Source organism: Henckelia pumila, chromosome 2 (genome assembly GCF_033568475.1).
Source record: "Henckelia pumila isolate YLH828 chromosome 2, ASM3356847v2, whole genome shotgun sequence".
Lineage (NCBI taxonomy): Eukaryota > Viridiplantae > Streptophyta > Magnoliopsida > Lamiales > Gesneriaceae > Henckelia > Henckelia pumila.
In genome coordinates, this window is record NC_133121.1 from 59,933,374 (window position 1) to 59,947,684 (window position 14,311).

General features: G+C 35.8%; 1 protein-coding gene across 1 annotated transcript; it reads right to left on the bottom strand.

The window, feature by feature from the left end:
• Window positions 1-13,981: 13,981 nt before the first annotated feature.
• Window positions 13,982-14,311, bottom strand: LOC140877670 (uncharacterized protein At1g15400-like). The gene has a single exon (XM_073281226.1). The coding sequence runs from the start codon at window positions 14,309-14,311 to the stop codon at window positions 13,982-13,984; it is 330 nt and encodes a 109-aa protein (XP_073137327.1).

Here is a 14,311-nt window from a genome sequence, read left to right on the forward strand (position 1 = left end):
AACCATCTCTATCAAGCATAGAAATAGATATAATGTTTTTGACCAAATCCGGAACATATAAAACATCTCTCAAAAATAACTTAAAATTTTTCTGCAAAACTAAATAAATGTCTCCTATAGCTTTGGCTTCGACTCTAGAACCATTCCCGAGCCTTAGCTGGGTCTCACCCATCCTTAGCTTATTACTTCTTGTCATCATTTGCAACTCATTGTAAATGTGAGATCTATTTCTGGTATCCAATACCCAAGAAGTAGTATTAAGTAAAACATTTATTTCAATGTAAAACATACCCTTTGCAGTTCTCAACTGCTCGAGGTATTCCTTGCAATTACGTTTCCAATGACCGGGTTTCTTGCAGTAATGGCAAACTTGTTTAGACCTGTCGAATTTTGCATGTAACATTTGGCCTTGAGATCATGGTCCAACCATTTCTCTAGTTCGGCCAACCTTTCGGCAGTTACATCAGCCGAGGCTGTTTTCGGAGAAGCCTTTTCTAACACTTAGAAAATCTTTTCCGAACTCAGGACAATCTTAACTTATGGAACCATCCTGTATAGATTGCGCCAGAAAATTTATTTTGTTCGAGAATTGAAAACATGTGGATTACGAATTCATTGTAATGAAATACTGAGATGAAACAGACAATAATCGATGATTTGTTTAATAATTTACTAAGACATAAAATATGGCGAATTTTATTTTATGAATCACACTCCCACTATTTTGACGATTTCACCACCCTCTAGTGAAAACGAGAAACATTTTATTTAGTGGGAACATGGAGTCCAATTGACAAACTATAGTCCCGAATAATATCAGTCAACCATAATTTTCAAAAGGTAGAGCCCAATTGCTTCCAAAGCAACCTCCACGTTTTTACCTCATGTCCAATAAGGGCCCAATAATATGATGCCGTTTATTGTGACATGTCAAGATAACCCATCAATATTAAGTTATGATGGACGGTCGCCATGTGGATCCCTAATAATATGAGCCAATCCCATGGGAGTTCCACCCAACTTACAACATGTGTCGATCCAATGTACAGCTTTCCGACGAACGGGCCCCCCCAATAATATGAGCCGGACTGTATCCGCGGGTAGCATCTCATACATTGATCGTTGATGGAAGGTAGGAATATTTAAACAATATTTAAATTACCTCTTTATTAATCTTGATATCAATTTTAAATCATATTTAAAATGAGGGATTTTAATTTTGAAAATTTGTCTCATCATGCAATTTATGTATGCTTGCGGGATTCATACAATTTAGTCTAAACATGCAGTGGTTGCCAATCACGAGTCTAAGTCCAATCCTAGGTGATATGTAAGTATGCAATGCAATCCTATTATATTGTGCTTCCAATTTACATTTCTTCGGTCTTCATTGTCTGCTGGGCCCACCATTTCTTCAAATCTTTGTCTCCCACTAAGTCTAATAAATTTACAATAAATTTCGATGACAAATATGGGATACATTTTAGGGGTGGGAACGGGTCATAAACCAGACCCACTTTTATTACATATGACAATCATATTTGGGCTATAAACCAAGCCCATTAATAAACACCAACAACTATAAGACAAATGTAAATCACCTAACATACACCTAAAATATTGGTCATGGCAATCGATCATCCTTTTATCCAATAATTAATTCAATAATTAAAATAATTGGATAAACATGCAATGGCATCATAATTAAAAGATAAAATCATATTTTATCTTATCCATCCATAAGATCATATCTTATCATCAATTGTACCAAAATAATTAATTTTATAAAATCTAATTTAACGGATAAAATTTATAAATTTTCCAAAAATTCAAATTTATCCAAAAATCAATTTTAAAAATTTCGGACTCGAACAATTCGATCCGATGCCTCGTGATCTAATCAAAAACAATTTTCGATCGGATCAAACACTAGAATTTCAAAAATTCAAAATTTTTTCAAAAATTAAAATTTTAATTTTCCGGGCTGCCCGGGACAATCCCGGGCTGCCCGTGCCGCGACCGGGGCTCGGGCTGGGCAGCGACGATCGCTGCCTTGGGCAACGACAATCGCTGCCCTTGGGCAGCGATCCAATCGCTGCCCCGGGCAGCGATCCGATCGCTGCCTGTGTTTTGCCTGTCAAAAATTTAATTTTAAAAAATTTGTTTTGTTTCAAAAACCGAGGCTTAAAAATTTTGTACAATCGATTAATTTAATCGTTTGATCTGAGCAACCTGTCTCTGATACCACTGTTGGAAAACGGTGTTCAGATCAATTAGAATTGATACCCGGTGCAGCGGAAGTTTAAAATTTTATTTTATTAATATGGAACGATTCCATATCTGGGTATCAAAACTTTTACGATTAAATTGTGTAAGTAAAACAAATAATCACTATTAAATATTTTACCTTTGTCAAACAAAAGCTTGATTGTGGACTCCAACAGAATTTAATCTGCTCTTCTTGTAAATCCCGGGAACTGATGGCGTCACGATCTTTCTCCGGAATTAGGTCCACAAATGGAAAACAGAAACCTTCTGATTGACTGCACTAGAAATCAATCAAAAGTTTGCGTAGAGAATAAACAGATATGATCTGTTAATTCAGAATTGTAATTTTTCACAAAAATCACAAGACTGAATTTTCTCCGAAAAGGGACAAGGAATTTCGAAAAACCCTTAGAAAATAATATGTGTGTTTTCGAAAATTTGATGAATGAATTGCATGTAATTTTCGAACACTTCACATATATTTATAGATAATTTCTAGTTATAATTGTATCAGGACTCTAACTCCTTAAAGCCCACAATCCATAACTTAAGCCCAACAAGCCAAGCCTGTTGTTATAGAAATTAATATAAAATTCATCATGACTCCGATTGATAAACTGATTTCACCAATGTGCACAGAAACCATTTCTGCATCTTTTAGAGTCAAGATAATTTTTCTGAATCCGAATTCAGTGATTTCCAAAAATGTCCATCCCTATGTCATTTTAGGAAATCCCACTCCCTTTAGTTAAGAAGTCCAACTTCTCTTTCATTAAATTTAACTCTTTAAATTTAACTATCTCTACGGGGTTTTAGTAATCCATTACTTGTGTAACCCTCAATGGTTCAGGAATACAGCTAGCCGTGGGCTCACAACTCCTTGTGACTCGGAACAACAATTTCCGACTTACCCATCGAATCATGGTAAGAGCGCCTAGCAACATCGCCCCATGATTCCCTAGGTATTACTGATAGTGCCTGCAAGAACCAGTAGATTTTGGTTAGCGTACAGTACGATCCCTTCATCCAAATATCCCGATCGAATTAACAACCATTGGTATATCGAGAGTCTTTCGAGATTCGATAACTATGCATAACATCTTGGAGATCTATTAGAGACATCGCATGTGTTACTAGGATAACCCATTAACCTAAAACACATCATGTACTCTGGCCAGAGATTCGTCACACTAATATCTCCTCAGATCGCATAGGATATCCACACTCGCAAATATGTGGTGAATCCTTGACAACAAAGCATCGACTCCTATATGTGTCGTAACTGTACCCAATCCCGACACCTGATGACCCCAATAGAGTCGGTAAACGAGTCAAAGTACAGTACTAGCATATAGAGTCTCAATGATGTTTCAAGTAATAAGGACTAATGGTGTACAACCAAAACCGCGGACTTTATCCACTCGATAAGTGATAACCACTTGGAAAGTCCGAATAGGGTAGTTCGATCATTCATCATATGAATATCCATTTGCATGTTTTGAACATCTCTATGTTCCATACCAATGAAACGTGGTACTCGGCATCGCAAATGCTAGTCTCAATCTCGAGCGATCCTTATCCTTATTTGCGGACGGCTCAATTGACTAGGAACAATTTAGAATATACAGTGACTATAAGATATGTTTCATGATAGTCATCCCCATGTGCTACCACATCTTACATACACTATAGTATATTCAAGGTCTTTATCAAAACAACAATAGTATATCATAATATAATATTATGAAGAAAGATAAAGTCAATCCCATTATAAAAGTGTAAATTATATTAAACAAAAGATTGTTTTACATAGAGTCATAAAAGCCCTTAGCCACAAGTTGGCTAACCGGGCACCCACTCTTTCAAAGAAATCTTCTTTTCATTCTGACAATTAATTGTACCATATACAGTCGGTTCCTTCTCTCTATCAGCTATCAAAAGTGGACAGACTAGCCATTACGAATTCATACTTAGAACCTTATTCTCCATCTGTTCCTATAAAGGTAGATTCGTCAATTCTCTGAATATCTTTTGATCGTCTGAACGAATAATTAATAACTGCAAAGTGTCAATCTCATGACACTCTGTCTCAATCAAAATCTCTGTCACAACAAAACAAATACTCACAACTGAGGTAACGTCACTATCCTGAAACTCAGACTGTGTCCAGTTCTGACTCTTCTTCAACAAATTCTCCAATTCAAATCTGTTTCTGCGCTATCTCCATCTTCTACATCAATTCTGATAGACTTCACATCTGTTCCAGACTCTAAATCAGAAGTGCAACACTCATCGGTCGGCGAAGTCAAGGATATTAGATAAAATAAGAACATATCCATCGGCTCAAATAGAATAATGGTAGTAGATAAAATAATAATAGATCATTCTGTTCAAACTTCAATGGCTGCACTGTTCTACTTCAGATCATACTGGAATTCACCATCGGATTCTTCATTATATCAATTCTTTTCCTCAATCTCAAAATCAGTTCGGTTGTGAAACTCAGACTTTGACTTCTCAGTTTAGAAAAGGCTTCGAAAATTTCACTGGAGATAGTGATGCCCGATCTTACAAGCAATAAGATTACTGCCAATTCAATATCACAAATCGGATGTTGAGTCTCGAACTGCTCCAGCAGCTACTATGACTAAGACATCACAGACTTTATCTGAATAAGAATACCTCCAGAATCTGAATAAGAAGATAAAATGCACTGAAAATTATTAGCACAGAGAAAATAAGAAATACTGGAGCTCTGGTTGATCTCTTCTTCATGTCAAACAAACTGATCTCATAAGATTCGGTTCAGGTACAAGTGCATTCTCTGGAGTTAGATGAGAAATCAGTTTCACGACGATAAGAATCTCTCGAAAATCTGATATAGAATTCAAAATCTTCAATTCTCAGGCATAGATGTAGGATTGGCTTTAATCAAAACAGCCTCGGTCTTGCAAAATCACAGAACTTCCAGCTCTAGAATTAATATGATTGAGGAAAGGACATCTCGATACAAGCACTATTCAGACTTCAATAGCATGAGATGCAACGTCTAGGCACTCAATTCTGTAAAACCATTCTCCCATATTCTATATGATTAGTACTTTTCTTCGAAAAGAACCAAAAAGATCGATAAGAATTTCTACTTCCATCTAAATACCTCTTATAGATTCAGTTCGAATGATCTACAATACTGTAGATGAGTTTCACTTCAAACGGTACGACTATACTCCAAAGCATTCATACCTCAATCTAAGTCCAGTCTTCAATACTTCTTTCTATCAAACTCTCAGCTGATGATGTCTGATCTCAAGTCATTGCTGAATCTAACCTCATGACTCAGAGGTAATCCAAAAATCTCATCTGAATGATAACAACAACTCTCTAACCACTAGTTTATCAACCAATTCAGGCTAGATTCTAGAACATCAGCTGTGAACAAGAGAATTCCTCCGCAAAATTCTAAAATCATAAGGTCATTCGGCAGATCAACTAACAAAGAATCCTGAAATCGAGAATCCTTACCGGAGGATTTTTGTTCGTCTATTGACTCAGATCTGAATCTGTCAACTCCCTGAAACAATCCTCAGTACTTCTGAACTGGATAAAACAGGTAATAGACAATCAAATCAAAATCTGATAACTGAATTACGATACTGTACAGTCACAATCAAATCAAAATCTCAATCAAATCAGAATCTGAAGTACTATACTGTTTGGTTCCATCTCATCTCGTCAATTCAAAGAATTGCGACTACTGATAATCAAATTCAATAAATTGAGATGAATCAATAAATATCAATAAGAAGAAAGATAAGGTGTGTAACCGATCATATCATAATAAGAAAAGAAACCATACTCTACTGTTTCATGCGGTCATCATCAGAGAAATCTGAGTCTGATCCTCGATAAGAGTACAACTAGAATCTGTTGCCTCGAAGATTGATTCATCATCTGTTTAAGTTCTCATAGAATCTGTTATTGCGGTCGAAAGGAGCAACTGAAACGACTAGTATCTTTGTCGGAGTTGAAGACACAAGGAAATTCCCTTCGGAGATCTTTCGATAATATCGAGATGACGAACTCTGGCAGAGTGTACGGGCTGATGAAAGACCTCGATTCCCTAATGCTCTCTTCTTCAAATTATACCAACTTTTATCAATGCTCTAAGTTGGTACCACACTAACCGAATTCTTCGGTCATCTGTGTAGTTCAAAGAATCACCCAACTGATCGATCTCTTCTATTCGACTTCTGCATCCAACAGCATTCCCGGTACTCTTCAAAATCGGTAATTTAAACGACTAAAACCTCCTCGGTCGTACTCCCATCGGTGTCAAAGTGACATCTATCAGTGAAGTAGCGATACGGTCTAGGTGAAGGAGTTACTGCTGGTTGTCATCTGCTAAAATTCTTCAGGAGACAATTCTGTTGTTCAGTATGAAAAGGATACCAAATCTCCATCTCAAAATTCGGTGTTCCATATCTCTGTTCGAAAAGTTCGTTCAACTACAAATTACTGAATTTTGGATCTCACACGGATTTTAATTCGCATCGCAAATAATCTCTGATCTGCTAGCTCAAGCAGATGGTGGAACTCGGATCCAAAATTAAAATACAGTTCATATTTCTTGTAATTCATGCTTTAAATTTTAAATCACATAATCATGTAATTTCAAGTAATTTACAAATAATAAAGCATGCTTTCAATCAAATCAAGTAATCGTGATCCGAAAATTAAATCACAACTCATGTAATTCAATTAATTCAAGAGTCAATAAATCATGCTCGCAATTATTTAAATACTCATTTAAATAAATCAATCACATGCGAGAATTCAATTCATGCGGACTCGATCTACCCGCTCACTCTAATTCAATTCCAAGAATCTTATCGCTCTGATACCACTTAATGTGAGGACCCGGATTCTAATCTTTTAAACATAAATAAATCATGTAATCAAAAGAAATAAAAATAATTAATAAGACATTTAGCGATGCACGCCTTACATTCGATGACGCAAAATCACGTCGCGAAAAGTAGAGTTTTTTTTTTTTTTTTACAGAGTAGGACGCGCGGGCGCGCCTTCCAGGCTGCACGGGCACGCATGGCCTGCTGTTTCTGATCAAAAAAAGACTCCAAAAGTGTAATATCATACCCATAAGGACCCTAACATGATCCAACTAATATTTTTCCAACAACGAGGTATTCAAATACATAAAAATGTAGAACAAACATCGATTCTAAGTTCTACAACTCAAAATGGAATACAAGGGAGTTCGAATACAAGGTATGACTTCTAAAACCAAGTCATCACTCTATCATTTCCCACTCGATCTAGTCATGCAGCTTCTGACTCGATCCTGCCCCACCTGCCGTCAAGTACACATACAAACAAAATGACAGCCGGATAATCCGGTGAGAATATAATTCCCAGTAAAAGAGACAAATCAAGGAATTCCAAATAATATATCAATTCATGTTATATAAAAAAAACGAGTCAATCGATTCAAAAAGGCATATCAGCACTCAACTCGAAATGCATTAAAATGCAATGCATGACTTCAAAACTCGGGATTATCTAATCGGATAATCGAATATCAATCGGTACTCGGTTGGGATCTCGGGGTCAAGTTTTTACGAAAAACTCACTGACACACCCATTCGGGGTGGATGTCGCTCAACTCAAACCCCTAGACTTCAGAGCAACTATAAGAAGTATTCTAGCAATTGGAAAAACTCAAAATCCAAAGCCATTTCACTATAGCTCCCTAAATCGTCTAAGTTCAAAACGAATCGAATCTTCGGCTCAAGATGTATGCAAGTGAAAATAAACTCATCCAAGTTAAAATCAAATAATTCAAATAGCATACAAGTATGTGATTTCTTTTGGGCACTCGAATTAAATCAAATTCTAGTTAATCGTCTCATTCATTCAATTTTCGTCTTCTTACCTTTTCAAGTTCGTCGAGGATTCAAATCTGAAAATAACAACGAACTAAATCAATATCGAATCGAATCAAAACAAGTCATACAAGAAGTTCAACACTATACCATTCTTAAATTCTCGAATCGATTCAACTTCCAATTTCGATCCAAACCCAAATCTTTCAACTCAAATCTGAAAATGTGAAATACGGATTCGATATAAATCTTCCAACTCAAACAAACCAGGAAATCAAACCGAATAATATAACCGATAGTTCAAAACTCGATTTCGACGGCATAATGGCTATAAACGGTCAATCCAAAAATCAACAAACATCATCAAACAACTCAAACTATCTCATATCATCCTCCAATCCTTCAAAACACAACAAATCTCAACAATATTCAAGACCCCAATTTTGAATTTATACTCCAAAAATCATATAAAATCCAAACTTCGTTCTTTTTCCAAATCGACTTCGAATACACACTCTATGCTAGCTCAAGAACAACATACTCGAAAATCATCAAATTCTGACAACCGAACAAAAATCAAAGTTCATAGATCGTAGCAAAACTTACGTCAAAACGAAGCCCTCGTTGCGGTGATCATGAATCTCAACTCGGAACGAAAATCTGACGGTCGGATCGTGCGAATCAGACGGAGCAAAAAGCTTGAGAATCGATCATGTTTTTCTCGGTTCTCTAGCGTGAGGGAGAAGGAGGAGGAGAGAGGAGTAGGTGATGGAGGTGACGGGTAGATATTATATATCAAATAATATATTAATCCCCATTGACTAGTCAACCGGATTATTTGCAAACCGGTCCCTGAAACTCCAAATTAAATCAATTCAATCTCGGCTCAATTAATTCTCATCAATTCAATTCTAATAATTACTAAATTCCATTAATCACGAAATAATTAATTTCAGGGTCTTACAGAACATAAGTCTTCTTGACTCATTGTCTTGTGTGTACTTCTTAAACATTTTTAAGAAGTTATTTCCTAATAAGATATCAGCTCCTACATCATGGAAATAGATTGGTGGTGTCTTTACCTTGTACCAAGGTGTTTGACATGCTCCTCCTATAAGGATCTCTGCTTGTTTTATTCCTTTGCAAAGAATTAAAATTCTTCGAGAGAAATCTCGTCCAGCAATTTTTGGCAATTTTTCTTCACATTCTTCAGGGAAGACTCCTCTTTTTGGTGTACAAATTCCTGCTCCCGAGTCAATATAAGCTGCAAAGTATTCAGCCTTATATTGTTCATACAACATCCCTATTGGAATGCATATGGAGAAAGGACTTGTTGTCATTGTTTAAAGGGATTACTAAATGGCCCCGCCATTTTTAACAGACTGTGTTGTAACTCAGTAATCCGATTAAGACTATTCACCTTTAGTTTTCCTAAGGCCTCAGAAGGTAGAGTATGGTTACTCATTTCCACTTTTTCAATGCGTTCTAGTAAATCATGTTCATGACTTACTAATTTCAACAATTGCTTCTTCCTCTGTTTGTAAACAGAGTTTTCGAATCTGATTAAGGGATTGTTCCTTATCCAATTCTCTTGGTTTTCCATCTCGTAGAATTCTTATTGAATCCTCCAAGTCTTTTCTTTTGCCATAAACTCTATTCCTTTTTCAAGGTGTTTCATGGTTTATGGTCCTCCAGAAACTCTAGGCCAAGAATGAGCTGATCCACTTCTTTTCCTAGAATTCCACAGATTTGAACTTCCAATTCTCCAATATTTATTAATCCTTGGTAAGTTCCTGTTACCTGCTGCTCTAAATAGTAAATCGAGTTACAAGGAAACTGGTTTCTGTGACTTGTAATTTCGAATACTATTTTGACTTCTTTCCATCATTCTAGAGATCTAAGTTTTCCTATTATTGAAAACTCCCTTTCTTCTGGTGGAATTTCCTGAATAGGAGATTTTTCCCACCTTCGACTTGTCATTCGGTCACCTTGGAAAGATAACCTTCGGGGTTCTATTTTTAGATCTCTGTATAGAACCGGTTTATCTTGTATTTGAATGTCTGTTTCCTGAATTAAAGGAAACTCGATTCTTTTCGGGTATATTTCTTGAGCAACTTTTCCAAAGATTTCTAGAATTTCAATAAAGTCATTTCTAATAAATAATTCAGAATGGTGCGTATTAGAAAGAGTATATGAAATTTGATAAATAATAGAATATGGTATATTACCTTCCTTCATTAATCTTTTTTCCTTGAAGTTTTGATGCAACGTCAAGGCTCGACTAAAGTCTCTGTCAGCTAAATTGTAGGTTATTCTTGGATAAATAACTCCTACAATTTTTTCTGCACATAGATTTTCTGAGATCGTACCCAGAACAGCATCTTGGATATTCCTCATTCTTTTATCACATACTATGATATCTATGGGTGAATCTATTCCTTCTTTAAAAGTTGCCTTGATCATTATTTGGATTGCTCCAATATGAATCCAAGACATCGTTCTTGCTACCTCACTTTTCAGCTTTTGCAATTCCTCTCTTACTTCTTCAAAAGAAATTAACTGCATCTCTATTTGATTACTTGTTAACTCCATCGGGATTGCCATTTCCCTTCTGGATACTTTGTAAATCAAATGATGTCTTCTTTGTCTTAGCCCTAGGTTGCCTAAGACTCTCTCTACTTGTCCTGCCGAAAATCCTTGGTAATTCTGTAATGTTGGATTTTCTCTCATAATCCTTTGGACCATATTATGAGATATCGTGGTTTGACTAAAAAATCCAGCCAAACTCTCATGTGTTTCGTGTCGAAACACTTCTTCTTTATTCTGATTATGATTCTGATTCATCTTCAGATTCATCTTGGCTAAAAAATATCTCTTCTTCGTATATACTTTCATCTGAGGGGATATATTCAAATTGATATACTTCGACTAGATCTTGAAAGAATACCGCATCATCCATATCTGGTGTTGCTTCAAAGAGTTTAACTTTCTTTTTCTCGTTTTTTGGACAGTTTATAGATATATGTCCTCTTGCTCCACATGTCCAGCAGTTGCAATCTTTGAAACTTTCACTTGATCTCGTATGAGTTCTTCTGAAAGTTCTTCTAGATGGTGTTCTTCCACTGCCTTGTGATGAGTTTGTTGCTGGGGATGTTCTTGTAGGTCCACTTCTTCTACCTGATCTATAAGATCTAGCCTTTTGTTTGGACCAAAATGTTCTTGGTTTCCAAGAACTTTTCATTCTTTTATTGTAGGGATTATTTCTGAATTTTTCTTTTAAATCCCTGTGATTTATTTCATATAACCGTAGGTAGATCATTTTCTCTACAACATAGAGGAGTATGCTTGTTAATACCCCTTATTTTCTTGTAGTTCTTCTGTAATGCTGCCATATGACACCATTCCGCCAATTTTCCTTTCAAAAAAGAGGCACGTCTTGCCAAAGTATCAAGATTACTTGGAACGTATTCTTTTATCAGCATTTCTCTCCAGGAGCTTGGCATTTTTGCGAAAAATAGCTGAATGGCTATATTTTCTTCAACTTCCGAATTCCATCTGTATTTGGTGAATAACATAATATATTCATCAACTAAACAGATATCATGTAACTCGAGGCTATACAGAGCTTGAGTATATCTTCTCTTTTTCTCTGTATCTTGATTATTGAAATAGTCTACCCCTATGAATTGTGCTTTAAAAAGGGTGGCCATTCTTCCTACAATCTCGCTAAGTGATTCTCCTGCTAAGATTGATTTCTTGGTTTCTGGCATGGTCATTTCCCAAGCTATCTTGACAGATCCCATTAGACTCATTTCCAGAAGTTTGATAAATCCTTCTTTATTGAGATCTAAAGTTCCTGCTGCTATTTTCATGGCTGATGTCCAATCATCTATGAGATCTTCTCTGTTTTTTAAGTCCAGAACATCTAGGTTTAACATAACCCCATAAGGATGTATCGGGTCTAAAATGGTTTTTTCATAAGGAGTTTGATGTATTGGTATATTACTCCTTCTTGATCTGGTTCCTACTGGATGTGAATTTTCTCCAACATGGAACTCACTATGTCGTTCTTCTGTTTTAACCACATATCTCGGGGAATTTCCTATGGGTTGTTTACCCTCAGGAGAATTCATTTTTAGATCTACTACTTTAAGATTCGAAAAAGAATCCGCAAGATCTTGTAGATCCTCGAGATTTAATCTTTATAAAGTAGTCATCAGATAGTGTTTTTCTCTGATACTGTCTTTATAAGATTAATCATCAATTCATCATCAGTTAAAGGTTTTTGAACCATTTTGGTTTTACCTTTCTGATGTAACAGAGGTTCTGTACCAAACGAGAGTGGTAACCTTCCTCCTGTATTTCCCTTTCTAGAACCAGAAGTATGTTCTAGATTTATAATTTTAGTTTAAAGATCCTTTAGAGTTACAAGAATTTCTTCTTGTTTTTTAAGGATTTCTCCAATCTGCCGAGGTATTTCATACAACTGATTACTGTAATATTGTACCGTCTTTTGAATTTCTCTAAGATCTCCGGAGAGTTTAGAGGAATCTGGTGTGATCTCTAGAAATTGAGAATCAGAAATCATATTTCTTAATCTCTTCAGAGAGTATAAAAGACCTAAGTCTCTTTAAGTTCTTTTGTAAAGAATCTATTTTAAATAGATTCACTTGTTTATGGGATTTCATATAAATGAAATCCTTCTGATTCAAATTCTCATTTGAATCCATGGTTTGTTGAAAATCTCTTTCTCAACAAAGAAAAGTATGATTTAATGAAGAATATAGAGTCTGAATAAAATTACCTAGGCTCTGATACCATTTCTGAGCTCAGAGGAAATATTAATTATAATTGTTAGAATAAGGGTATTATAGGCAATTTTTAGTTTGAGGGACATATTAAGGAAATTATTTGTTAAATAAGGGACATAATTAGGATCGAATAAAGTGTTAGTATATTTTCGAGAAAATTAAAAAATTGAAGGACGTATTTGGATTTTATCCCATACAATGCAAACTTTACTTTCTTATGTGAGACAGACACATTATACCACATTTACACCATCCACTTAATACATGAATTATTATTTTTTCATAAGCCCATATATTATGTCCAATTTACATTCAATTAAATTTGAAAGTCCAATCAACATAACACATAATCCAACATTTATTTGCAGCTGGTTTATTAGCTTCCGCTACGTTGGTCATTTAAAAGAGGGTTGCACTGGTTTTTTATGAAAGAAGATTGTATATCAATATGAAATCAATGACATCCGACTATGTATCATTTTACTTGAATCCATTTTTGTATCTTGGTGTCAAATCCTAATATCAGTCTTGGTGTCAAATCCATTTTTCTTGGTGTCAAGAAAATATAGTTTCAGAAGATAAAAATAAATTAAAATGCCAAGCTGGCCATAATTCGCAAAATTCATCAAAATTAAGACTAGATCTGCACAATTAAAAAGGGAAAAAAAAAAACAAAAAGAAGGAAAGAAAAAGAAAACCTCAACAAATTTCAGTCTTCAAATCCACATACAGATATACATAATTATCTACATAATAACAACCTTATACACATAAAACTAGCTTTAAAAAACAAAAAAAACAAAAAAAAACCTACGCAAAACGATATTATTTAGAAAAGGGGGGAAAAAACAAAAGTGGAAAAACATAATTATTATTATTAAATGAAAAAAAACACGATAATTTTCTTTGGATCTTTCCAAACTTCAAACTAGTAGACCTCAATTTCATCGACGATGATCACGTGGCACCCACGCGCAGCACATCCGACCTTTATCTGGGACATTACATCACGCGCTTAGCGGGTCTCGACGGAGGCAGGCGGCGGCGGCGGTTCTTGTCGTGTTTGGCAAAGGCACCGCAAAGCCCACAAGCGGAAACCTTAGGAGAAGGTGGCTCAATCGCGGGAGACACCCTTCCAGTACGAAAGCCTCTTCCTCCGCCGTTGGATCGGCTCCTCTCAATGGTTAATGGCGGTGCGGGCGGATCTGGTGGTTGAAGTTGATTGTTCTCTTTCTCCTGCTGATTGATGAGTTGAGTCAATTTGTCGTCCCAAACTAAACCCGAAGATCCTTGTCTCCTAAAAGATACCACGGATCTCTGCAAGCCTTCCAT